The sequence below is a fragment of the Carcharhinus amblyrhynchos genome, chromosome 29 (genome assembly GCF_965287045.1).
Source record: "Carcharhinus amblyrhynchos chromosome 29, sCarAmb.v2.hapA, whole genome shotgun sequence".
Taxonomy (NCBI): domain Eukaryota; kingdom Metazoa; phylum Chordata; class Chondrichthyes; order Carcharhiniformes; family Carcharhinidae; genus Carcharhinus; species Carcharhinus amblyrhynchos.
Genome location: NC_137352.1, coordinates 364,281 through 388,050, shown reverse-complemented (window position 1 = coordinate 388,050; position 23,770 = coordinate 364,281). Strand labels below are relative to the sequence as shown.

Below are 23,770 nucleotides of genomic sequence, written 5' to 3'. Positions count from 1 at the left end.
TTATCATCGTACAACTTCAACAAGATGTCCCAATTCCTGTATGCAATGTTCTGACCGATGAAACTAAGCATGCTAAATGCCTTCTTCACCACTCTGTCCACCTGTGAGTCCACTTTCAAGGAGCTATGAACATGTATCCGCAGATCTCTTTGTTCTGTGACTCTCTCCAATACCCTACCATCAACTGAGTAAGTCCTACCCTGGTTCAATCTACCAAAATGCATCACCTCGCATTTGTCTAAATTAAACTCCACCAGCTAATCGTCAGCCCACTGGCCCAATTGATCAAGACCCCATTGCAATTGGAGATAACTTTCTTCACTATGCACTATGCCATCAATCTTGGTGTCATCTGCAAACTTAGTAACCATGCCCCCTATATTCTCATCCAAATCATTAATATAAATGACAAATAACAGTGACCCAGCACTGATTCCTGAGGCACAGGCCTCCAGTTTGAAAAACAACTCTCTACCACCACCCTCTGGCTTCTATCAAGTCATGATGTGGGTATGCCGGCGTTGGACTGGCGTAAACACAGTAAAAAGTCTGTAGCAAAAGCCACTAGCTTTCGGAGCACTTGCTGCTCCTTCGTCAGGTGAGTGGGAGTTCTATTCACAAACAGGGCATATAAAGACACAACTCAATTTACAAAATAATGGTTGGAATGCGAGTCTTTACAGGTAATCAAATCTCAAAAGTACAGGCAATGTGAGTGGAGAGTGCGTTAGGCACAGGTTAAAGAGATGTGTATTGTCTCCAGACAGGACAGTTAGTGAGATGTTGCAAGCCCAGGCAAGTCATGGGGGTTACAGATAGTGTGACATGAATTCAAGATCCTGGTTGAGGCCGTCCTCATGTGTGCAGAACTTGCCTATCAGTCTCTGCTCAATGACACTGCGCTGTCGTGTGTCGTGAAGGCCACCTTGGAGAACGCTTACCCGAAGATCAGAGGCCGAATGCCCGTGACCGCTGAAGCTTTCCCAAGAGGAAGAGAACACTCTTGCCTCGTGATTGTTGAACGATGTTCATTCATCCGCTGTTTCCTCCCTAACCTCTCACAAAGTCCTGGGATATACTTCATCAGGTCCCAGGTATTTATCTACCTTGATGCGCTTTAAGACTTCAACCATCACCTTCTCTGTAATATGTACACTGCTCAAGACATCACTATTTATTTCCCCAAGTTCCCTAACATCCATGCTTTTCTCAACAGTAAATACTGATGAGAAATATTCATTTAGGATCTCACCCATTTCTTGTGAATCCGCACACAGATGATCTTATTGATCCTTAAGTGGCCCTACTCTCTCTCCCTTCTTACTCTTTTGCCCTTTATGTATTTGTAGAAACTCTTTGGATTCTCTGTGCCTTATCTGCCAAAACAATTTTGTGTCCCCTTTTTGCCCTCCTGATTTGTCTCTTAACTCTACTCCTACACCCCCTATACTCTTTAAGAGATTCACTCGACCTCAGCTGCCTATGCATATCATGTGCCTCTTTCTTCTTCTTCACCAGGACCTTGATATCCCAAGTTATCCAGGCTTCCCAACTCCTGCCAGCGTTGCCTTTCATACTAAGAGGAATGTGTTTACCCTGAACGCTGGTTAACACACTTGTGAAAGAATGCCACTTACCAAACATCCATTTGCCTTCCCACAGACTCCCCCAATTAACATTTGAAAGTTCCTGCCTGATACCATCAAAATTGGCCTTGCCCCAGTTTAGAATTTTAACTTTTGGGACAGACCTATCATTCTCCATAGCTATCTTAAAACTAATAGAATTATGGTCACTGGTTCCAAAGTGATCCTTCACTAACACTTCTGTCATCCGCCCTTCATTATAATCCTCAAAGAATTAATGCCATCAGCAAATCTCAGCAAAATGTTGAGACAACTTTATAGAATGCTGCACAGTTGTTAGCCTCAGTTAAAAGTTCTGTCATTGAAGTTTGAAATTACTAAAACTTGGTGGAAACAGAGGCACTAACATTAATAAAAGTTATAGGTCCTTCTAATGATGTGCAGCGTACAAGGTGCAGAATGTTAATTTTCAATTAAACTAGAGATAATTAAATGACTTTAAAAGGGAAAGAGAAGATCAACGTTGAGACTGTCAATATTGTTTGTGGCGCAATAAGAGTGACAGAGTAGAAATGAATCTCTGAAGAAAACAGTTGAATTATTTTGCATGCTTTTTGATTGAAGTCTGGATAAAAATGTTAAAAGTCACTGCAGTAAAAAATTCAGTGAATTCTACCAGGACATGGACACAAATCTTTTTGAAGACCAAGTGAAACAATTCATTCATTTTGTCAATAATGATGAGCTCTGTGCTTTGAGATCACGAGCTGATTTGTACAGACTTGTATGTAATGGTTTGCAGGCAACCTTTCCAAATATGGAAACCATTCTGAAAATTTTTTTTTAACATAATCTGTCACAAATGCTTCTGATGAATGTTCTTTCTCTGTATTGAAAAGAGTTAAACATTATTTGTGAAGTACAATGAATGAGGAACATTTGGCAAGTTCAGCAATATTGATGATTGAAAGTGCTTCTTTACAAGATTTTATCAATGATGATATAACTGGTGACTTTGTAGAAAAAAAGTTTAGAAAAAAGCTGTGTAAATTTCCATGCCAACAAGGGATGAAGCAAGAAAATCTTAGAAACCTGTCCCTCTTCTATGTATCTTGTTGATTGGAGTATTTAGTCCTGACTAGATTGGCTCATTCTGTCCTGCACTGACTGATGCTGATGATGACATCATCAGCTGATGTTTCCATCTCATTGTTCCGTCAGCAAGTTCCATGTTTTCTCGCCTCAAGACACACACCGCAATATTGACCATATATATGGACTGGCATTCTGACCAGAGGTAAGCTTGGATTTCAATTTAGCAATTATTCACACATGCTCGTTTTTACAAGTTAAAGAGCAGTGATCAATTTCTGTATTTTTGTGGTTTCTACCTTTGCGTTTTGTGGGTTGAGGGTGGGTGGGGTCAGGAAGGGTGTGAGGTTGGAGGATGGCGGAGGATGGAGGGTGAAGTTGAGCATAGGCCCCTAAGAACTGTAAATCCCCCTCTGAGAATATGCTGCAATACCAAATATCACTTAGACATGGGCATAATAATTAGTTGTACGTGTAATAGACTTGCCATCTTGCATGATGTACAGTCCTAATCCTTTTTGAGATACATCGACTTGTAACACACTTTTCTTAGTTTATACAAAGGTATGTTAGGAATAGCGGTAGGCCATTTCGTCCCAAATCTGTTCCACTATTCAATATGATCATAGTTGACTTCATTGTAAACTCAACTTCACATTCCTGCCTCTCCCAATAACCTTTCACAATACTTCACCCCTTTGCTTATGAAAAGATCTATCTATTTGGCTCTTAAAAGATATTCATACATTCTGCCTCAACCATCTTCAGAGGAAACATTCTAAAGTCTCATAAAGCTCAGAGAAAAAATTCTCTTAATTTCTGTCTTAAATGAGCGACCCCTTAATTTTAATCAGTGACTCATAATTTAAGATTCTCCTACAAGAGGAATCATACTTTCCACATACATCCTGTCAAAACACCTTAGGATCTTTTATGTTTCAAACAAGTAGACTCTTATTCTTTTACACTCCAGTGGATACAAGCCTAGCCTCTCCAGCCTTTCCTCATAAGATAACCAAACATTCCAGGTATTAATCTAGTAAACCTAGTGGTGTTCTGCAAGGGTCTGTACTGGGACTTCTGCTGTTTGTGATATATATAAATGACTTGGATGAAAACGTAAGTGTGTGGGTTAGTAAGTTTGAAGATGACACAAAGATAGGTGGAGTTGTGGATAGTTAGAAGATTGTCAAAGGATTCAGCAGGATATAGATCAGCTGAAGATATGGGCCGAGAGATGATAGATGGGGTTTACTCTGGGCAAGTATGAGGTACTGCATTTTGGGCAATCAAATGTTAAACATAAGCATACAGTTAATGGGAGGACCCTGAACAGCATTGATGGGTACAGGGATCTTGGGGTTCAAGTGCATAGCTCCCTGGAAGTGGCCATAGGGTGGTAAAGAAGGCATATGGCATGCTTGCCTTTATTGGTCAGGGCATCGAGTACAAGAGTCAGGATGTCATGTTGCAGCTTTATAAAATTTTGCTGAACATAGGTTATTGTGTTCAATTCTGGTCACCATTACAGGAAGGATGTGGAGGCTTTGGAGAAGAGGATGCAGAAAAGATTTACCAGGACGCTGCCTGGATTAGAGGGTATGAGCTATAAGGAGAGGCTGGACAAACTAGGGTTTTTTCCTCTGGAGCAGAAGACGCTGAGGGGAAACTGGATAGAAGTCTACAATAAGTATGTAATAAGTTGATAAGTATGTACCAGTTAGGCAGGAAGGAAGTGGTCAAGCGAGGGAACTATGGTTTACTAAAGAAGTTGAATCACTTGTGAAGAGGACGAAGGAGACTTACGTCAAGATGAGATGTGAAGGCTCAGTTAGGGTGCTCGAGAGTTACAAGTTAGCCAGGAAAGATCTAAAGAGAGAACTAAGAAGAGCCAGGAGGGGACATGAGAAGTCTTTGACAGGTAGGATCAAGGAAAACCCTAAAGCTTTCTATAGGTATGCCAAGAATAAAAGAATGACTAAGGTAAGATTAAGGCCAGTTAGGGACTGTAGTGGGAAGTTGTGCGTGGAGTCTGAAGAGATAGGAGGGGCGCTAAATGAATATTTTTCATCAGTATTCACACAGGAAAAAGACAATGTTGTCAAGGAGAATACTGAATGCAGGCTATTAGACTAGACGGGATTGAAGTTCATAAGGAGGAAGCGTTAGCAATTCTGGAAAGTATGAAAATAGGTAAGTCCCCTGGGCCGGATGGGATTTATCCTAGGATTCTCTCGGAGGCTAGGGAGGAGATTGCAAAGCCTTTGGCATTGTCTACAGGAATGGTGCCAGAAGACTGGAGGATAGCAAATGTTATCCCCTTATTCAAGAAGGGGAGTAGAGACAACCCTGTTAATTATAGACCAGTGAGCCTTACCTCTGTTGTGGGCAAAGTTTTGGAAAAGATTATGAGATAGGATTTATAATCATCTAGAAAGGAATAATTTGATTAGGGATCATCAATACAGTTTTGTGAAGGGTAGGTTGTGCCTCACAAACCTCATTGAGTTCTTTGAGAAGGTGACCAAAGAGGTGGATGAGGGTAAAGCAGCTGATGTGGTGTATATGGATTTCAGTAAAGCGTTATAGAAGATACAGAGGCATGGGATTGAGGGTGATTTAGCAGTTTGGATCAGAAATAGCTGCAAGAAGACAGAGGGTGGTGGTTGATGGGAAACGTTCATCCTGAAGTTCAGTTACTAGTGGTGTACTGCAAGGATCTGTTTTGGGGCCACTGCTGTTTGTCATTTTTATAAATGACCTGGATGAGGCCATAGAAGGACAGGTTAGTAAATATGCGGATGACACTAAAGTCGATGGAGTTGTGGACAGTAAGGAAGGATGTTGCAGGTTACTGAGGGACATAGATAAGCTGCAGACCTGGGCTGAGAGGTGGCAAATGGAGTTTAATTGGTTGATAGGGTTGTTAAGAAGGCGTACAGTGTGTTAGCTTTTATTGGTAGAAGGATTGACTTTCGGAGCCGTGAGGTCATGTTGCAGCTGTACAAAACTCTGGTGCAGCCGCACTTGGAATATTGCGTACAGTTCTGGTCACCGCATTATAGGAAGGATGTGGAAGCATTGGAAAAGGTGCAGAGAAGATTTACCAGGACGTTGCCTGGTATGATGGGAAGGTCTTATGAGGAAATGCTGAGGGACTTAAGGCTGTTTTTGTTAGAGAAGGAGGTTAAGAGGTGACTTAATAGAGGCATATAAGATGATCAGAGGATTAGACAGTGAGAGTCTTTTTCCCCGGATAGAGATAGCTCACACGAGGGGGCATAGCTTTAAACTGAGGGGTGATAAATGTAGGACAGATGTCAGAGGTAGATTCTTTACTCAGAGAGTAGCAAGGGCGTGGAATGCCCTGCCTGCAACAGTAGTGGACTCACCAATATTAAGGGCATTTAAATGGTCATTGGATAAACATATGGATGATATTGGAATAGTGTAGGTTAGATGGGCTTTAGATTGGTTTCACAGGTTGGTGCAACATCGAGGGCTGAAGGGCCTGTACTGCGCTGTAATGTTCTACGTTCTATAAAATTATGAGAGGCACAGATAGAGTTGACAGTCAGAGTCTTTTTTCCCCCCAGAGTTGAAGGCTGGGATTCTCTCAAAAAACTAAGTGCCCAAAGGTAGAAAACGGGAGAAGTTCCTGCCTGAGTATTAGGCATACTTAGTGAAATGAATTTCTGGCACTCTGTGCATCACAGATTGCCTCAGAGAGATTCATGCTGGTAAGTGGGGAGCGGGGCCTCATTCCAATGGAAAGGCTGGTAGCATTGTGCCGATCAGTCAGTGGGGAGATCAGTGCATGCGCAGTGCCCATTGCCGCCCCCCACCTCCCCAGCTCCAATCAGTGGCTGACTCGACCACCCCACTTTTCACCTCAAACCCAGGCCCACCCCGCTGGCCAAAATATCTAATACTAGGGGGCGTACCTCTTGAGATGAGGGGGGCAAGATCAAATGAGGTGAGAGGGGCAAGTTTTTTTACACAGAGAAATGAGAAATGGAAGATCTGGTGTCTAGAAGCGATGAGCCCAAAACACCACATTAGTTTTACCCTTCCTCCCTCCTCCTCTGACCAAAGGGCCACTGTGAGACGGTAAAATTGAAGGTAAGAGTTTTATAAATTTTCGTAAGTAATTTGATTGGTGCTAGAAATGTCGGTTAGTGGGGTTAAGTGCTGCACTTGTGAGGTGTGGGAGATCCATGACGCTTCCAGTGTCTCGGACGACCACATCTGCAGGAAGTGCACCCAATTGCAACTCTTTACAGACTGCATGGACAGGTTGGAGTAGCAGCTGGATGCATTTAGGAGCATAAAGACAGTGGAAAGTGTCACAGACAGGAGCTCTAGAGATGTGGTCACACCCAAGGTGCAGGCAGATAGATGGGTGACCACTAGAAGGGGCAGGCAGTCAATGCAAGAATCCCCTATAGTCGTCTCTCTCTCTCTCTCTAATAAGTATACTGTTTTGGATACTGTCAGGGGAGGGGATGGCCTACCAGGGGATAAAAACAGCAGCAGCCAGAGCAGTGGAGGTAGTGGAAGCGGATAAAATAGTGACTTTTAAAAGGTGTCTTGACAAATACATGAATAGGATGGGAATGGAGGGATATGGTCCCTGGAAGGGTAGGGGTTTTAGTTGAGTTGGGCAGCATGGTTGGTGCAGGCTTGGAGGGACGAAGGGGCTGTCCTGTGCTGTAATTTTCTTTGTTCTTTGAAGCAAGTGTGGAATACAAAGAAAGTAGAAAGAAACTTAAGTAAGGAGCAAGGAGGGCTACTCAAGGACAGGGGACAGAATCTACACATGGAGCCAGTGGAAATGGGCGAGGTAATAAATGAGTGCTTTGCTTCAGCATTCACCAAACAGAAGGACTTGGTGGATGATGAGTCCAGGAAATCGTGTGTAAATAGTTTCTGAGTCATGTTGAGATCAAAAAGGTGGTGGTATTGGGGTCCTTGAGAAACATTAATGTGGACAAGTCCCAAAGCCTGATGGGATATACCCCAGAATACTGAGAAAGGCAAGGGAGGAAATTGCTGGGACCTTGAGAGAAATCTTTGTATCCTCACTGGTGAGAGGGGAGGTTATGATGTGGAGATGCCGGTGTTGGACTGGGGTAAGCACAGTAAGAAGTCTCACAACACCAGGTTAAAGTCCAACAAGTTTATTTGGTAGCTCTAGCTTTCGGAGTTTTCAGCTCCTTCATCAGGTGAGTTATGAGACAGGGGGGGTCCTAGAGGATTGGAGAACAGCCAATGTTGCCCCTTCGTTTAAGAAGGGTAGCAAGAATAATCCAGGTAATTACAGGCTGGTGAGCCTTAGGTCAGTGGTAGGAAATTACTGGAGAGGATTCTTGGAGACAGAATTTACTCCCATTTGGAAATAAGCGATGTATTAGTGAAAAGCAACATAGTTTTATGAAGGGGAGGTTGTGTCTCACTAGAATCATAGAACACTACAGCACAGAAACAGGCCTTTTGGCCCTTCTTGGCTATGCTGAACCATTTCTCTGCCTAGTCCCACTGACCTGCACCTGGATCATATCCCTCCACACCCCTCACATCCATGTACCTGTCCAAGTTTTTCTTAAATGTTAAAAGTGAGCCTGCATTTACCACTTCATCTGGCAGCTCATTCCACACACCTACCCACTCTGTGTGAAGAACACCCCTCTAATATTCCCTTTAAACTTTCCCCCCTTCACCCTTAACCCATGTCCTCTAGTTTTTTTCTCCCCTAGCCTCAGTGGAAAAAGCCTGCTTGCATTCACTCTATCTATACCCATCATAATTTTATACACCTCTATCAAATCTCCCCTCATTCTTCTATGCTCCAGGAAATAAAGTCCTAACCTATTCAACCTTTGTCTGTAACTCAGTTTCTCAAGTCCCGGCAACATCCTTGTAAATCTTCTCTGCACTCTTTCAACCTTATTCATATCCTTCCTGTAATTAGGTGACCAAAACTGCACACAATACTCTAAATCTGGCCTCACTAACTTGATCAAGTTTTTCAAGGAAGTGACAAAAATGACGGATGAGGGTACGGCAGTGGATGTCGTCTACATGGACTTCAATAAGGCCTTTGACAAGGTCTCTCATGGCAGATTGATGCAGATGGTGAAGTTGCATGGGATCAGAGGCAAACTGGCAAGATGGATACAGAACTGGTTCAGTCATAGAAGACAGAGAGTAGCAGTTTCTGAATGGAGGGCTGTGACATTCCTCAGGGATCAGTGTTGGGATCTTTGCTGTTTGTAATATATATAAATGATTTGGAGTAAAATGTAACTGGTTTGATTAGTAAGTTTGCAGACGACATAAAGATTGGTGGATTTGCAGATAGCGATGAGGACCATCAGAGGATACAGATCAGTTGGAGACCTGGGTGGAGAGCTGGCAGATGGAGTTTAATCCGGACAATTGTGTGGTAATGCATTTTGGAAGGTCTAATACAGATAGGAAATATACAGTAAATGACAGAACCCTTAAGAGTGTAGATAGGCAGAGGAATCTGGGTGTATAGATACACAGGTCACTGAAAATGGCAACGCAGGTGGAGAGGATAGTCAAGAAGGTATATGGCACGTTTGCCTTCATTGGCAGGTGGAGAGGATAGTCAAGAAGGCATATGGCATGTTTGCCTTCATTGGCCAAGGGATTGAGTTTAAAAATTGGCAAGTCATGTTGCAACTTTAAAGAACCTTAGTTAGGCCGCACTTGGAATATAGGTTGCCACACTACCAGAAGGATGTGGAGGCTTTGGAGAGGTTACAGAGAAGATTTACCAAGATGTTGCCTGAAATGGAGGGCATTGGCTATGGGAGGTTGGAGAAACTTGATTTGCTCTCATTGGAACGATGGAGGTTGAGGGGCAACCTGATAGAAGTCTTCATGATTATGAGGGGCATTGTCAGAGTGGATAGTGAGAAGCTTTTTCCCCAGGGTGGAAGAATCACTTACAAGGGGGCATTAGTTTCCAAATGTGGCCTAACAAAAGTTCTATACAACTGCCAATTTTTAAATTGTATGCCCCAACCAATAAAGGCAAGCATGCCATGTACTTTCTTGACTACCTTTGCCATTTGTGTTGCCATTTTCAGGATACTGTGGACCTATACACCTAGATCCCTCTGTATGTTAATACTACTAGGGTTCTGCCATTAACTGCATACTTCCCTCTTGCATTAGACCTTCAAAATGCATCACCTCACATTTGTTTGGATTAAATTTGATTTAGTTTGATTTATTGTCACACATATTAGTATACAGTGAAAAGTATTGTTTCTTGCGCACTATATGGACAAAGCATACCATACATAGAGAAGGAGAGGGTACAGGTGTAGCATTACAGTCATAGCTAGGTTTTTGAGAAAGATCAACTTAATACAAAGGTAGGTCCATTCAAAAGTCTGATGGCAGTAGGGAAGAAGCTGTTCTTGAGTTGGTTGGTATGTGACCTCAGTCTTCTGTGTGTTTTTAAATCCCATGTGCCATTCCTCCAACCTATCTATATCCTGCTGTATCCTCTGGCAACCATCCTCTATCTGCAGCTTCGTTAATCTTTGTGTCCACAAACATAGTAATCACACCACCTTCATTCTTCTCCAAATCATTTATAAATACTACAAGAACAGGGGTCCCAGCACTGATACCTGCAGAACACCACAGGTCACAGATCTCCAATCAGAAAAACACCCTTCTGCCACTACTCTCTGACTTCTATGACAAGCCAGTTCTTTATTCAGCTTACCGCTCACTACAGACTCATGTGACTACACTGCTGTATCAGCCTGCCAGGAGGGACCTTGTCAAAGGTCTTGCTAAGTCCATATAAACATCCACTACCCTAACCTCAATCATTTTTGTCACTTTCTCAAAAAAAAACAATCAAGTTTGTGAGATACAAACTTCCCGCACAAAGCCATGATGCTTTTGCTAATAAATCCACATTTTTTCAAATTTGAGCACATTTGTCTCACATTTGGAGCTCTCCCTAAGAAGCTTCTCCAATAATTTTTCCATCATTGACTTAATGCTCGCCAGCCTGTAATTTCCTGGATTATCCCTGTTGCCCTTCTTAAACAACCTTGCCTATTCTCCAGTCCTCGGGGACCTCTCCTCTAATGAAAGAGGATAGAAACATTTTGGATGAGGCCCCAGCAATTTCCTCCCTCAGTATTCTGGGATGATCCCATCAGGTCCTGGGGACTTGTCCACCTTAATGCTTTTCAAAATGCCTCCCTTTTTATATCAAGATTAACTGGGATAGTCACAGTGCTTAGAGCTTGGATGGAGTAAGTTTCTTGAAATGTGTACAGAACTTTTTAGATCAATATGTTGAAAAATTTTTCAGAAAAATATGTTCAACAAGGGAAGGAACTATGTTGACCTGATTCTGGGGAATTAAGCCAGACAGGTGGTTGATGGGGATGTGTTTAGTGATAGTGATCATAACATGGTGCAATTTAAGCTTGTTATGGACAAGGAAATAGACAAGCTGCAAAAAATGTTTTGGATTGGAGAGAGTGGATTTCATTGAAGTAAGACCAGTTAGTCTCACGTCAGTGGTAGGGAAACTATTGGGGAAACTTCTGAAGGACAGCATCTATCTCTCCACTTGGAGAGGCAAAGCTTGATCAGGGATAGTCAGCATGGCTTTGCCAGAGGGAGGCCATATCTAACAAATCTGACTGAATTTTTTGAGGGGGTGGCCAGGTGCGTAGCTGAGGGTAGTGCAGTTGATGTAGTTTATACGGATTTCAGCAAAGCCTTTGACAAGGGAGACTTGTAAAGAAGGAAATATACATGGGATACAGGGTAATTTGATAAGGTGGATTCAAAATTGGCTCAATTGTAGGAGACAGAGAATAATGACAGAAGACTGCTTTAGTGATTGGAAGCCAATGTCCAGTGGCATACCACAGGGATCTGTGTTGGGTCCCCTATTATTCAACATTTATATAAACAACACTGATGACTATGTGGGGGGTAGGATTAGTAAGTTTGCAGATGAATGGAGATTGGTCAGGTGGTTAACAGTTAGGTGGAGTGTCTTGGGCTGCATACAATATGATATAGACGAATGGTCAAATGGGCAGATAAGTGGTAGATGGAATTTAACCCTGAGAAGTGAGGTGATACACTTTGGAAAGAGAAATTTGACAAGAAAGGACTCAATGAATGGCAGGACACTATGACATTCTGAACAAAGGGACCTTGGCGTATGTCCACGGGTGTCTGCAGGAGAGCATGTTGATAAAATGGTGAAAAGGCATAGGGCACACTTGCCTTTATCAATTGAGACATAGATTACAAAAGCAGGGAAGTCATGTTGGAGTTTTACAGAAATGGTGAGGCCACAGCTAGAGTAATGTGTGCATTATCAGAAGGATGTGATTGCACTGGAGGGGATGCATAGGAGATTCACCAGGATGCTGCCTGGGATGGAACATTTAAGTTATGAAGAGAGGCTGGATAGGTGTGAGCTGTTTTCGTTGAAGCAGAGAAGACTGAGGGGTTACCTGATTGAGGTGTACAAGGTTATGAGAGACATGGACAGAGTGGATAAGGAGCAGCTGTTCCCCTTAGTTGAACGGGCAGTCATGAGGGGACATAGGTTCTAAGTGAGGGACAGGAGGTTTAGGGGGGATGTGAGGAATTTTTTTTATCCAGAAGGTGGTGATGGTCTGGAATGTGCTGGTTGCGAGGGTGGTGGAGGCGGGTTGCCTCACATCCTTTAAAAAGTACCCGGTTGAGTACTTGGCACATCGTTACATTCAAAGTTAAGGGCCAAATGCTGGTAGATCAAATTAAACAGAAAGAAATCCCACAACACCAGCTTAAAATCCAATAAGTTTAAGTTTATTGGACTTTAAGCTGGTGTTGTGGGATTTCTTTCTGGTTTACCCCAGTCCAATGCCGGCATCTCCACATCAGATCGAATTAAGTGAGAGATCAGGTGTTTCTCAAGTATTGGTGCAGACCTGATGGGCCGAAGGACCTCTTCTGTACAGTATGATTCTGTGCTCTAGAATCTCAACATACCCCTTTCCAGACTCACCAGCCACAACGCCCTTCTCCTTTGTGAATACCAATGCAAAGTATTCATTAAAGACTTCACTCACTTTCTCCATGCATAAATTCCCTCCTTTGTCCTTGAGGGGACCTACATTTTTCATAGATGCCTTCTTGCTCCTAAGAAACATATTAAATGTCTTGGGATTTTCCTTAATCCTGTTTGTCAAAGACATTTCGTGGCCCCTTTTAGCACTCCTAACTCCTTGCTTAAGTTCTTTCCTACTTCATTTATTTTCTTCGGGGGCTCGGTCCGTCTTCAGTTTCCTAACCCTTACGTACGCCGCCTTTTTCATTTTGACTAAGATCTCAATTTTTCTCGTCATCCAAGGTTCCTGAATCTTGCCATCCTTATCCTTCGCTTTGAAAGGAACATACTGGTCCTGAATTCTAATCAACTGACCTTTAAAAAATTCCCACACGGCAGATGTGGATTTATTCTCAAATAGCCAACCCCATTCCTTTCCTCATTACTTGCTGCACCTCCATCCTAATCTTTTATGATTCATTTACTAGGACAGTCACCAAACAGCTAATATGCATTTTTGTTTGTCTTGCCAAAACAGACAACTTCACATTTTCCAAAATTATACTCCATTTGCCAGATATTTGTCCATACACCAAACTAATCTGTATCCTTTTGTAACCTCAGGCTTATATTATCCTCCTCATAACAGATTTTCAAATATTCATTTATGGGATGTAGGCTTCACTGGCTAGAGTAGCATTTATTGCCCATCCCTGGTTGCTCTCGAGAAGGTGGCGGAGAGCTACATTCTTGAACTGCTGCAGGCCCTGAGATGTAGTTAAACCTGTGGTGTTGTTAGGAAGAGAGTTCCAAGATTTTGACCCAGCGACAGTGAAAGTACAGCGATATATTTCCAAGACAGGATGGTGAGTGACTTGGAAGGGAATCTCCAAGTGGTGATGTTCCCAGGTATCTGCTGTTCTTATCTTTCGAGATGGTAATGGTCATGAGATTGGAAATGTATTGCCCAAGGAACCTTGATGAGATCCTGCAGTGCATTTTGTAGATGGCTGCTACTGTTTATTGAATGTTTATGGAAGGGGTAGCAATCAAGTGGACTGCTTTGTCCTGAATGATGTCAACCTTTGAGTGTTGTTGGAGCTGCGCTCATTCGGGCCAGTGGAGAATATTTCATGACACTTCTGACTTATGCCTTGTAGATGGAGGACAGACTTTGGGGATTCAGGAGGTGAGTTACTTGCCGCAGGTTTCTTAGACTTTGACCTGTTTGGTTAGCCACTGTATTTATATGGCTAGTTCAGTTCAGTTTCTGTGCAATGGTAACCCCCAGGATGTTGTTAGCATAGGAGTTAGCGATGTTACCAGAAGGACTCAGAGAATTGGGCCTGCAGTTTAACCAAACCATTTTTGCAGGTGGTATACTTGAATCTGGGGCATCCTCTTGTTTTATGTGGGTAATTTAAGGGTTAATAGTGTTATTATTAATAAGCTTATTGAACCTTTACTTGTGTTTGTCCTTTGTCCATCTTGCAAATAAGGGCACCGTGGTAAACCTTATAAGTAAACTGGTCAAAAATATCTGAGGTTTTACGGGTACAACATTTGGTGACCCAGACGGTCCTTCGATAAGAAGTGATACATTGCTCCGAAGTCAAATCTACAACCCGGTATTCTCCAACGCTCCAACCGAACATGAAGAGGGCAGGTTGCCCCCCGTGATGGCCAGTCTTGAGTGAGTGAAGGACTAATACAGATTCAACCAGTAAATTGGACCATAAATCCGGTGTTTGTAACACAAGGTGGACAAACTGTGTAGTTAGAACTAGGATTGTCAAGGGAATTTGGGTAAAATCTACAGGAGGAAATTTCGTGAAAACTGGACTCCTACCCCGATCCCTTACCCATATCTACGTGATGAACACTAAAAGGAAATAATTATGGCCAGTCATGCTGAATGGGAGGAAGTCCTTTGTTTATATTTGAACCATAAATAGGTGCAGTGGGGTGATGTCCCGGAAGTGATGCATTTTGGTAGAACTAATGTAGGGGGGAGCATATACAATAAATGGCAGAACCATCAAAAGTATAGACACACAGAGGGACCTGGGTGTGCAAGTCCACAGATCCATGAAGGTTGCAGCACAGGTGGAGAAGGTGGTGAAGAAGGCATATGGCATGCTTGCCTTTATAGGACAGGGTATAGAGTATTGGCGTCTGATGTTACAGCTGTACAGAACATTGGTTAGGCCACATTTGGAAATACCGCATCCAGTTTAGTCACCGCACTACCAGAAAGACGTGGAGGCTTTGAAGAGAGTACAGAGAAGGTTTACCAGGATGTTGCCTGGTATGGAAGGTCTTAGCTATGAGGAGAGATTGGTTAAACTGGGGTTGTTCTCTCTGGAAAGACAGAGAATGAGGGGAGACCTAATAGAGGTGTATAAAATTATGAGGGGTATAGATAGGGTGAACAGTGGGAAGCTTTTTCCCAGGTCGGAGGTGACAAACACAAGGGGTCACAGGTTCAAGGTGAGGGGGCCAAGGTTTACCTCAGATATCGGAGGGACATATTTTACACAGAGGGTGGTGGGGGCCTGGAAATCACAGCCAAGCAGGGCGGTGGTGGAGGCGGATACGCTGGGATTGTTTAAGACTTATCTGGATAGTCACACAGCAGACTGGGAATGGAGGGATACAAAAGAATGGTCTAGTTGGACCAATGAGCGGCGCAGGCTTGGAGAGCCGAAGGGCCTGTTTCCTGTGCTGTATTGCTCTATGTTTGTTCTTTGAATTTGGGATCAGAGGGAGAGAATTGTTGGGAGTCGTGCCCAGAAGGAAATGTGCAAAAGGGCTCCCAAGCTTAGGAAGGCGATCTCCAGTTGTCTAGAACAGTTCCGTGGTACGGAAGCAGAGATTATCCAGGTTTAACGAGAGAGAGAGGTGCTCAGGTAACCCAACTAAAGTAGGACTTAATGAGTGCTATCATGTGCATACAACAATTGGAAGCGGAAGTAGGCACACGAGAGGAATCAGATTAATATGCCAGTTCCAGGCTCAATGTGATAAAGGCTGCCAAAAGGCTAAGCATGCTGTCAGAGAGAGAGGCTGTGCTGCAACAGGTAGAAGAAGTTAAACGTAAATGCAGCGACCTGCAGGCTGCAGTATAGGTTTTGCACCAAGCAGGAAAATACTGCCCACGCAACAGATCACTCCAAATGCCCACTCGAGATTGAAGATTAGCCATAAAAAGGGGTGTAATGTGCATACACCACTGAAACTGGGGATAGCAACCCATGGGGCACTAGATAGTCCAAGTCTAGTTGCTGTCAATGTCTTGCTGCATTTGGAAATGGACTGCTTCAGTATCTGAAGAGTTGTGAATGCTACTGAACATTATGCAGTCATCAGTGAACAAGTTCCACTGTTGACTTTATGATGGAGGAAAGTTCATTAAAGAAGCAGCTGAAGGTAGTTGGGCCAAGGACACAATGCCTTTGTCATCCTCAGTGCTTCATCCAACTGGTGTTCAACATGGAGCATTCATCAGCTGAGGAGGGAAGTACATGGTAATCAGCACAATGTTTCTCTGCCCATATTTGACCTGGTGCCATGAGACTTCATGGGGTCCAAGCTGAAGTTGAGGACTCCTAGGCCAACTCCCACGCAACAATATACCACCACCTCTCATTATCTGTGAGGCATGATTCCATGAGTATGACTGTCAGGCTGTTGCTTGACTAGTCTGTGAGATTAAGTTGATAAAGAAGGGTAGGATAAACTATGAAGCTGGGCTAGCGCTTAATATAAAAAAGGATAGCAAGAGTTTTTATAAATACATAAAAAGGAAGAGGCTGGCTAGGGTGAACGTTGGACCCTTAGAGGATGAGAAGGGGGACTTAGTGGTAGGGGATGGGGAAATGGCTGAGGCCCTGAATAACTTTTTTGTTTCGGTCTTCACGGAGGAGGACGTGAATAATTTGCTGGGTGTTAGCGATGGAAAGATGGTAGGAGTGGAGGGCCTGAATGACATTATTGTTACTAGAAAGGCAGTGCTTGACAGACTGGAGGGACTGATTGTGGACAAGTCCCCAGGACTGGATGGAATGCATCCAAGGGTTCTGAAGGAAATGGCGGAGGTGATAGTGGATGCCTTGGTGATTATTTTCCAAACCTCGCTGGATTCCGGGGAAGTGCAGGAAGATTGGAAAATGGCTAATGTTACGCCGTTGTTTAAGATGAGTGGCAAGCAAAAGGTGGGGAATTATAGGCTGGTTAGTTTAACGTCTGTTGTAAAAAAATGTTAGAATCCGTGATCAAGGAGAAAATAGCGAGGCATCTTGAGGAGAATTGTTTGGTAGAGCAGACGCAGCACAGTTTCGTTAAGGGGAAGTCGTGTCTGACGAATCTATTGGAGTTCTATGAGGATGAGTCTAGGGCAGTGGATAGAGGAGAGCCGGTGGATGTGGTGTTTCTTGATTTTCAGAAGGTGTTTGACAAGGTGCCTCACAAGAGGTTATCACAGAAGGTCAGGGGGCATGGAGTTGGGGGTAGGGTGTTAGTGTGGATAGAGGATTGGCTGTCAATTAGGAGGCAGAGAGTGGGGGTCAATGGGTGCTATTCGGATTGGAGGTTGGTGACTAGTGGAGTGCCCCAGGGGTCGGTGCTGGGGCCTCAGCTATTCATCATTTATATAGATGATCTGGAGGAGGGAACCGAGTGTATGGTGTCGAAATTTGCTGATGACACCAAGATTGGTGGAATGGCAAATTGTGCGGAGGGTGTGGAGAGTCTGCAGAAGGATCTAGATAGGCTGGGCGAATGGGCCAGGAACTGGTGAATGGAATTTAATGTTGGCAAATGTGAGGTTGTTCACTTTGGTAGGAATAACTATTACTTACGTGGTGAAAAACTGCAGCAGGCGACGGTGCAGAGGGACCTCGGGGTCCTTGTGCGTGAGTCGCAAAAACCCAGCCTGCAGGTGCAGCAGGCGGTCAGGAAGGCGAATGGGATGCTGGCCTTCATAGCGAGGAGGATTGAATATAAAAGTAGGGAGGTCTTGCTGCAGCTGCATAGGGCACTGGTGAGGCCGCAGCTGGAGTACTGTGTGCAGTTTTGGTTGCCGCACTTACGCAAGGATATTTTGGCCTTGGAGGTAGTGCAGAGGAGGTTTACTAGGCTGATTCCGGAGTTGAGCTATGAGGAGAGGCTGAATAAACTTGGCTTGTACTCGTTAGAGTTTAGAAGAATGAGGGGAGATCTCATTGAGACGTATAAGATGTTGAATGGGATGGATGGGATAGAGGTGGAGAGGCTCTTCCCGCTCAGAAAGGACAGTAGGACTAGAGGGCACAACCTCAAGATAAAGGGGGGGGCGGTTTAGAATGGAGTTGAGGAGGAACTTCTTCACTCAAAGGGTGGTGAATCTCTGGAATTCTCTGCCCATAGAAGTGGTGGAGGCTGCCTCGCTCAATATTTTTAAGACGTGGGTTGATAGGTTTTTGATAGGCAAGGGGATTAAGGGTTATGGGGAGAGGGCGGGAATGTGGAACTGGGCCACGACAGATCAGCCATGATCTTATTGAATGGCGGGGCAGGCTCGAGGGGCTAGATGGCCTACTCCTGCTCCTATTTCTTACGTTCTTATGAGACAGCTGTCCCAATATTTGCTCAAGCTTCCAGATGTTAGTAAGGATGACTTTAGTGGAAGATAGAACAGTACAGCACAGTACAGGCCCTCGATGTTGTGCTGAGCTATGTCCAAACCCAAGATCAAGCTATCCCACTCCCTATCATTCTGGTGTGCTCCATGTGCCTATCCAATAATCGCTTGAAAGTTCCTAAAGTGTCCGACTCCACTATCACAGCAGGCAGTGCACTCCACATCCCAAACACTCACTGAGTAAAGAACGTTTCTCGGACATCCCTCCTTTATCTCCCACCATGAACCTTATAGTTACGCCCCCTGGTAACAGCTACATCCACCCGAGGAAACAGGATTGTCAAAGCGAACTTTGCAGCGTTTTCAGTACCTTGGTCCTTACAGTTTCATTCTTTTTTGTGACCTTTGTAGGGGCTAATTACAACTGAGTGGCTTGCTAGGCGATTTCACAGTCGACCACATTGCTGTGGGTCTGAAGTCACAAACCAGGTAAGGGTGGCAGTTTTCCTTCCCTAAAGAACCAGTTGGGCTCATGGTCACCTTTAGACTTTTAATGCCAGATGTTTTTAAATCCATCATCTGGCATAGTTGATGGGTTTTGAACTGAGGTCCCCAGGGCATTACCCTGGATGTCTAGATTACTAGTCAAGTGACAACCACTGTGCCACTGCCTCCCCACTGCAATCCAGACAGCTAGGGCAGTCAAGACAGTTATTTTTATTTTGGAAGTGAGAGAAAAACGTTTTAAAGCATTCAGTAAACACAAAGGATTGTAAAATCCATCTTCCTCATCAGATTGAAGAATAAATTGTAAATGAAGGATAATTAATCTAAAGATGATGTTGAAGACAGCCAAGAGCAGCCTACATCATAGAGATGAGTAGATCTAAGGGAAGTTCTCCAGTTTTCATGCATCTGGTGTCTACTGGAAAAGTTAGTTGTAGATAGGATCATAGTTTGTAGCTTACAAGGGGTAGTTGAAATAAATGATAGATAGCTAGGCATGTGCTGGAATCATAATTTTAAAAAATTTCATCATTCACCGTGTGGAGTGAAGGCACGCCTTGATCTTATTCTGAAACTAGTGGAAGAATCTACAGTGGTCTTCCAGAGTTCTGTATCAAAGAGATTAGCAGAAGAGAAAGCTAGCACGAGGGGGCATGGCTTTAAATTAAGGGGGGATAGTTATAGGACGGATGTCAGGGGTAGGTTCTTTACCCAGAGGGTGGTGAGGGATTGGAATGCCCTGCCTGCTGCAGTTGTAAATGCGCCTAGTTTGGGGGCGTTTAAGAGATCCGTGGATAGGTTTATGGACGAAAAGGGATTGGTTTAGATTAGTGGGTCATTGTTTTTTAACTGGTCGGCGCAACATTGTGGGCCGAAGGGCCTGTTCTGCGCTGGAATGTTCTACGTATAGAAAAGTCGCCTCAACAAGAGACCGAAGCATCCACATGAGGTTTTACTTCTGAGAAGCAGAGGAGAATTCTCCAAAGGACCAAGGCACACTTGGTGGTGACCCTTACAGAAATAAATAACTTAAGATGATGCACCTTATAAGAGAATTCTTGGGGGAAGTGTGATGATAGTAGTGCAACTGATATAAACATATATGTGCTTTTTGTTGTTTAAGAGGAATGTTTAAAATTCAGCTTTATTCTGCAGGCAAGCATTGTGTCCAGAAAATATTTAGCTCAAGGGTTGTAAAAGCAGGTTAATTACAAATTTCAGCTAGGATTGTATTACTTTGATAGTTATGGGGCTTTTATTTACCCAAAAGATTCCTTGTGAAGTTGGCAAACAAGCTCATTTGATAATGTGGTTAATGGACAGAGCTTGGTCTGTAACAGAGAGGAAGGAGCTTTTGCAGTTGAGAGTTAGAGCTCTAGCTGAGAATTGTTGGAAGACAAGAGATTTTCTGCAAGGTGCCCTGAAACTCATTTTCTCTCTGAAAGCTTCAAGACTGTCTACACTCGTTATAACAAATATATTTACGGTTGCTAACTGTATTTAAAGTGGCATTTAAATTTGAAGGAGGAATGTTGCTTATTTGGAACTGAAACAAAGTTAAAAATGAAGTTATTTTCTTTCATTTTTAAATATTATTCAACAGTTAATAGTTAAGCTGCTTCATTTGTTAGGAGTTCTATTTAAACTGTGTTAGTAGATAAAGTTTGCTTCATTATCAAAGATCCTTAATTTGTCAGTAGGGCAAAGCATCCACCCTCACATGTATATCAAAATAGAAAAATTGTTGGAATCTAGTCTTACATCCTTAATGTAACTTGAGGTTCTGGTCCAGTACCCTAACAATAAGTGACAAGTAAACCCAAGTGCATAACATGTGTAGTTATACATTATTTTAAGTTAATAGTGCCTATTTAAATCTTTGATACACAATAAAGTTAGTGTTTCCATTTAAAAAACTTCTTGTGGCACAGTTCCATTGGTTAAACGAGGTGTTTGGATTTATTTTCAGATACTAATGATTCCTAGCCAGATCATAACAATTTGACATTTCCAGGATAAACGATAGTCAGCTTGGGTTAAGATATTATGTTGAACACATTCAAAAAGAAGTTGTTAAAATGAAATAAAAGCAGAATACTGTCAATGCCGAAAGTCTGAAATAAGAGTCACACGGACTTGAAATGTTAACTCTGCTTCCCTCTACAGCATTTTGTTTTTATTTCTGTTAAAATGAAATCTTGACTCCCTCTCTTCTACTCATGCAATCTCTGACAAAACAGGCAAGAATAAAGCCGCAATGTTAATTTCAGCAGATACTTTGTCTTATCCCAAAATTTCAAAAAAACATTTTCCAGTTTTGATAAAAGGATCTTTGGGCCTGTCATTTTAACTCTTGCTTTATCTCCACAGATGCTGCCAGACTGAAGTGTTTCTACATTGCTTTTATTTCAGATCTTTAGCATTGTATTTGTTTTCTGTAACTCAAACATTACAGAACAATTAAACCTTTAAAACTAACAGAAAATCACATATACGAGAGATGTTTGCTGCTTAAACACAAACAGCATTTAAAATTTAGCATATTAACTTTAGGCACAGATACGAAATGATCCAATTATGCATCATACCTGAATTATGAAGATTAATTGATCGGAGATTTTGGAAAAGTCGTGCCAGAGTGCCCTGAGAATCTGTGATGCTGATGAGGTTGTTGTTTGCCAGGATTAATGTGTCCAGACCTGGGAACATTTGTCCAAGTTTATGCACCTCTGCCCAGTCAGTAATATTGTTATCAGTGATGTGTAGGAGTCGAAGTGATGGGTAGGAGCAGGGCGACAGTGATACTACCCTGTAGTCATTGAAGCAGAGGAAGAGCTCCTCTAGCCTGCATTGAAGGAGGGATAAAACAAAAGTGCAAGAGAGATTAAGAGTGAGAGCGAAATATAAAAAAGAAACAGGGAGCAGATCAAAAGATAAAAGGGATGAAAGGAAAAGGAGAAAGGAAATAGAGAAATGGAAATAGTTAGTTTCACAAATATACATGATGCAGATTCAGAAATTAAAACTCTTACGAAAACCAGAAATTTGATTAAACTAGTAAACCCCAAGTTTATTTTACACAATTTACTGTAACTTCACATTTTTCACATATGTGGGGCACAGAAACATATAAGCATGAGGCAAACAACAGTTTCTATCTGGATTTGAATCCTAAACAAACTATTGTTAAGACAATATAGGCATTTTAAACAGCAAATTAAAACCAAAAAGATGGAAGTAAAATGATAAAATTAGACTAAAGGCAGCTTTTGGAAAAATCCAGTTATTAGAGTTCTCAACTAAGTTTATATGACATTTTGTACAATTATCAGGAGTATGCATTCAAAAGATAATGAAATCAAGCTGGTTATATTTACAGTACCAAGGTAGCTTAAGGCTGCTGCAGGACCCCAGAACAATATTAACTGTACAGAAATTAACAAATTGTAGAGAACTAGGCAGAGTTAGAGTACATGCTTATTAACAAAAATCCTTCATTATTCGACAGACTAAGCATAAAGGACACATGAATCACACAACATTCCAAATTCTAAACTGTCATTCAAAAAAGACACTGTTTCAATCTGTACTCAAAACCTGTATTAAAAAAATCATCCCCCTCTGCAGAGCTACAGAAGTTAATTTTCTTTGTTGAGGAGTACAGCTGAGGGCTTGAAACTACACTGCCTCACAAAGGAGCTAAATCAAAGGTTCACAACACATGCTGCTATTCTGTTCATCACAATGCTCTCAAACGCCAGGTACTTGTTACAGGAGCCATTTGTGAACCTCCATGTAATAGTGCAGAAAACTGGGAGCTCATTCATCTTTCTATTCAAATTTGGTGCACAGCAGGAAAAGACCAGGGAGAAAAGGGGAAGAGCAAAATAAGAAAATTCTTAAAATGAAAGGTCATCAAACAAATTTATTACAATTAAGAATCAGGAGAATGGTTTTACACAGTGAAGTCTTTAGAATTTCTGAAAACTTGTTAAATGATTGATACCAAAATTGACTCAAAAACGCTCAGTATAAGAATATCTTTACAAGAAGGATGACGACAACGTTAAATAGCAAGCACGTTCACCACCTGAATGAGTGTGCAGCAAACAATATCTTGCCGTCAATAACTGTATGGAATTGCTTGGACCTGTTCTTGATAGACCAGCTCTCTCTGTCCTTCAATATGTCTCTGGAGGTAACTCATTCTTACGTGAAAGCACCAATATCTGAAGCTGAAGTAAGCAGCTCTGCACTGTGCAACACGTAACTGACATTAGCTGCTGCAAGACAGAGATTTTTGCATGCAACTATTCAGTCCTAATACATCTACACAAGCTCATAGCAGTGATGTTCCATTGTCAAAGGGATATATAAAAGCAACAAGAAACTGGCAGCATGCCAGCATACAATGTTGCTGCACATTAGTTTATATATGGCTTTTAGGGATGGGCAACAAATGCTATCGAGTGGGTGGGCATTGCTGGCAATAAACTTGGTAGCTCGTCTTTACCCAACAGCCAGAAGGCATAACGGGCCCATGAAACCTCTGGTTGGTTAATCAGTTGAGTATTTGACGAATATTCAACAACTTCAAATTGCTGGAGTCTTGTATATTTATAATGTGTGGCTGCATTCAAGATACATTTATGTATAGTTTATAAAATTCTCTGCATTGAGCTGTTAGTACAGAGGATACAATAGGAAAGAATCTGGACAAAATAAAATAAATCAAAGAAACATCTGTGCATTTTCCTGAGGCAGACAAAATACAAATATACCAGATGAACTCCTCACATTGAAGTGATGTGTCCAGACATTTTTCTTCAAATATTGGCATCTAGA

At 42.4% G+C, this 23,770-nt stretch overlaps 1 protein-coding gene across 2 annotated transcripts in view; it reads right to left on the bottom strand.

Moving 5' to 3' along the window:
• LOC145359960 (tubulin-specific chaperone cofactor E-like protein) overlaps positions 1-23,770 on the bottom strand; it is a 125,189-nt gene that overhangs the window by 73,867 nt on the left and 27,552 nt on the right. For both annotated transcript variants that reach the window (XM_080214853.1, XM_080214852.1), the window contains one exon: positions 21,514-21,770. In XM_080214853.1, the coding sequence (XP_080070979.1) occupies positions 21,514-21,770 (257 nt within the window). The remainder of the gene's footprint in view (positions 1-21,513; positions 21,771-23,770) is intronic.